A 3,224-nucleotide genomic window follows, 5' to 3' on the forward strand; every position below is an offset into this window, starting at 1 on the left:
AGACCTTAAGGGCAGCTAGGGGCCATAGTCTCAGTGGTTACACCAGGCTCCATTGGACCAGCAAACCTGGTCCCCACCTTCTTTTTTTTTTTTTTAGGCAGGAGCATTTGAGACACTCTGTAGGGATGTGGTCCAGTTAGTTGGAATGTAAAGTGTTTATAGCAAAGTTGTTGTTAGGTGCTGTTGAGTCAGTTCTGACTTATAGTGACCCTGTGTACAACAGAATGGAACCCTGCCTGTCCCGTGCCATCCTCATGGTTGTTGCTATGCTTGAGCCCCTTGCCACAGCCACTGTGTCAATCCATCTTGTTGAGAGTCTTCCTCTTTTTTACTGTCCTTCTTCAGGGACAGGTTTCTCTTGATAAGTGTATGTCAGACAGAGTCTTGCTGTCCTCATTTCTAAGGAGCGTTCTGGCTGTACTTTTTCCAAGATAGATTTACTCATTCTTCTGGCAGTCCATATTCAATATTCATTGCCAACACCATAATTCAGAGGTATGAATTTGTCTTTGGTCTTCCTTATTCATTGTCCAGCTTTTGCATGCATATAAGATGATTAAAAATACATGGCTTGAGTCAGGTGCACTTTATTTCTCAAAATGACATCTCAAAATGACACTCTAAAGGGGTCTTTTACAGGAGATTTGCCCAATACAATATATTGTATGATTTCTTGACTGCTGCTACCATGGGTGTTGATTGTGAATCCAAGTAAAATGAAATCCGTGACAACTTCAGTATTTTCTCCATTTATCATGATGTTGCTTATTGGTCCAGTTGTGAAGATTTTTGTTTATGTTGAGGTAAAATCCATACTGAAGGCTGTAGTCTTTGATCTTTGTTATCAAAGTTGTTGTTGTTGTTTTCCATTGAGTCGGCCCTGACTCATATCAAAGTAGTGGGAGATAAAGTTGGAAAAGTAGATTGGCTGGAGCTAGTTTATGAAAGGCCATGAATGCTAGAATAAGGTGTTTGTGCTTTATTGTCAGACAATAGGAAAAAATATGGTGATTTTTGATTAAGGAAGCGACACCACAGAGTAGTGCTTTGGAAAATTAACTGGACAGCCTTACTCAGGGCAGGTATTAAGTGATTAAACAACTCAGTAAAGTGAAGTATTCCATTAAAGAGCCTGACACTGCTGCCTATCAAAGGAGAGATCCCTTAAAGGTTACTTTGACACCTTGCTCTCCCCATATTTTGCTGAGAGTGAGTGACAGCCTGTAGCTAAGTAACTGCTTCAAAAAGACAAAGGGGTAATGGTAGGTATAGAATGAGAAGAAAAGTGAGACCGAAGAAATTCTGTGTAGCAAACTCAACCAGACAACAGTCACTATCATTGCTGCTACCTCATTGTAGTTGGCATTTTACATATTTTATCCTTTTTAATACTTTCAGCAACTTTTTTTTTTTTTTAAATCAATAAGGAAACTGAGGTCCCAGGTTGCATAGATAAGTGGTGGAGCCTTATTCCAACCCAGGTCTGTTTTATTCTTCCCATTAGGTAGCTCACATGGATTTTCATAAAGAAAGTTGATATCATGCCTGTGACTCTCGGGAGTCATTCATCTGTTCCTGACACTATAAACCAGCCCCCCCATCACAAATCTCTTCCCAAATGTGTGGAGTTCTGTACTAGTAACTGAAACAAGTTTATAGGAGAACTGAACTTGACAGGGCCTCAGAAGATTATGATTTCATACTAAAAATTCCCAAGTATTGAAAATGGAGATTGACCATATCACTTAATTCCCACACCAATCATTAACTATCAAGTTGAGACATCCCAACTCAGCCATATCCCATATATACATCCCTTCTTTTTCATACCCAATTCATTTCACTCCAATGCAGACCCTCCCTTCCTCTACTTAGTACTATTACAATAGCATCCTTACGGAGCTTTGCTTTCTCAAATTCAACTTTCTTTTAAATAGGGGAGCTGAAGGACAGTTTTTGTAGGCAAGTGGAGAATATTAAAAAGATAAGGAACAGAAAGTTTGAAAGAGGGAGGAATGTCCAGAGTTAGAACCATGTAAAAGGGTCGCTACGATGGCGAAAGTAACATCTAAAGTTGCATTTCTTCTCTAGTCGGAATCTGCCTAATTGGCTTCATAACGTGATAATTTTGTCTTTTCTGCGCATGTCAAGGTCTTTTGTCCCTCAGAGGACACCGTTTGACAGCTAGAGCTTGTGTTCGCGCTCGCTGAGTTCGTAGGGTTCCCAAGTCTTTTCTTCTCCGCGCTTGCCATGGCGAGCCGAGGGTCCCGACAGCGCCTGAAAGGAAGCGGTAGCAGCAGCGGGGACACAGCCGTCTCAACCGCGGACAAGCTGAGGGACCTGCTGTGCAGCCGAGAGGCGGGCGCCGCGGAGCTCCGGACCGAGTACGTGTGCTGGCGCGGCGGGGGCGTGGCCGGCCGGGCGGTGCGGCTCGGGGCTGCCTTCCGGAGGGTCTCCCAAGCGCCGCGCGGGGTGTCGTCCGACGGGGCCTTTCTACAGGGACTCCCCATCTTCCTCTTGAGCCAGTTCCTGCTCTTCCTGAGCAAGTCAAGATTTACTCTTTGCCCCCCCCCCCCCCCCCCCCCAGATACCCTCAGGTCTCTTCTCTAATAGGGAAACCTTGGGAAGCAGGTTTGCGATGTTTCTGGCCCAGGCCCAGAGTGGTCTGGCTTTGTGGGGTTTCAGTTAGTAGAGCTTCTGTGGGATCCTTTGGCAACAACAAAGAGTTTACCTTTTACGACTATTTCTCACAGCTTTCTTCCTTCGTGCAGAAGTCTTGATCCTTGACTTTGCTGTTGGGTCTCCCCAGTCCTCAGTACTTGCAGCTAGCTCTTGCCAAGTCCGGGAGATTGCAAGTTGGCATGGAAGGAACTCTCAGCTTATGGAATTAGAGGTTTATACCTTGCACATACTAGGTTTCTGTCTATTTGAGCTTGAAGGCAATGGTGGTTCAGTGGTAGAATTCTCAGCTTCCGTGCAGGGGACGTGGTGGGATTCCCAAGTAATGCAACTCAGGTGCAGCCACCACACATCTGTTAGTGGTGGTTTGTGGGTTACTATGATGCTGTTCGCTGTTCAGGAGGAGCTCTGGTAGCATAGTGCCTAAGGCACTTGACTGCTAACCAGAAAGCTGGCGGTTCAAAACCACCAGCCACTCCTCGGAAGGAAGATGGGGCAATCTACTTCCGTAGTGATACTGCCTCGGAAACCCAAGGAGGGGTCAC

General features: G+C 45.2%; 1 protein-coding gene across 1 annotated transcript in view; it reads left to right on the forward strand.

The window, feature by feature from the left end:
* The first annotated feature begins 2,250 nt into the window (after positions 1-2,250).
* ALG9 (ALG9 alpha-1,2-mannosyltransferase) overlaps positions 2,251-3,224 on the forward strand; it is a 197,775-nt gene continuing 196,801 nt past the window's right edge. The window contains exon 1 of the mRNA XM_007936556.2: positions 2,251-2,384. Coding sequence (XP_007934747.2) covers positions 2,251-2,384 — 134 coding nt within the window. The remainder of the gene's footprint in view (positions 2,385-3,224) is intronic.

This window comes from Orycteropus afer, unplaced genomic scaffold (assembly GCF_000298275.1).
Source record: "Orycteropus afer afer isolate SDZICR_OR568_19922 unplaced genomic scaffold, OryAfe1.0 scaffold00036, whole genome shotgun sequence".
Classification (NCBI taxonomy): Eukaryota; Metazoa; Chordata; class Mammalia; order Tubulidentata; family Orycteropodidae; genus Orycteropus; species Orycteropus afer.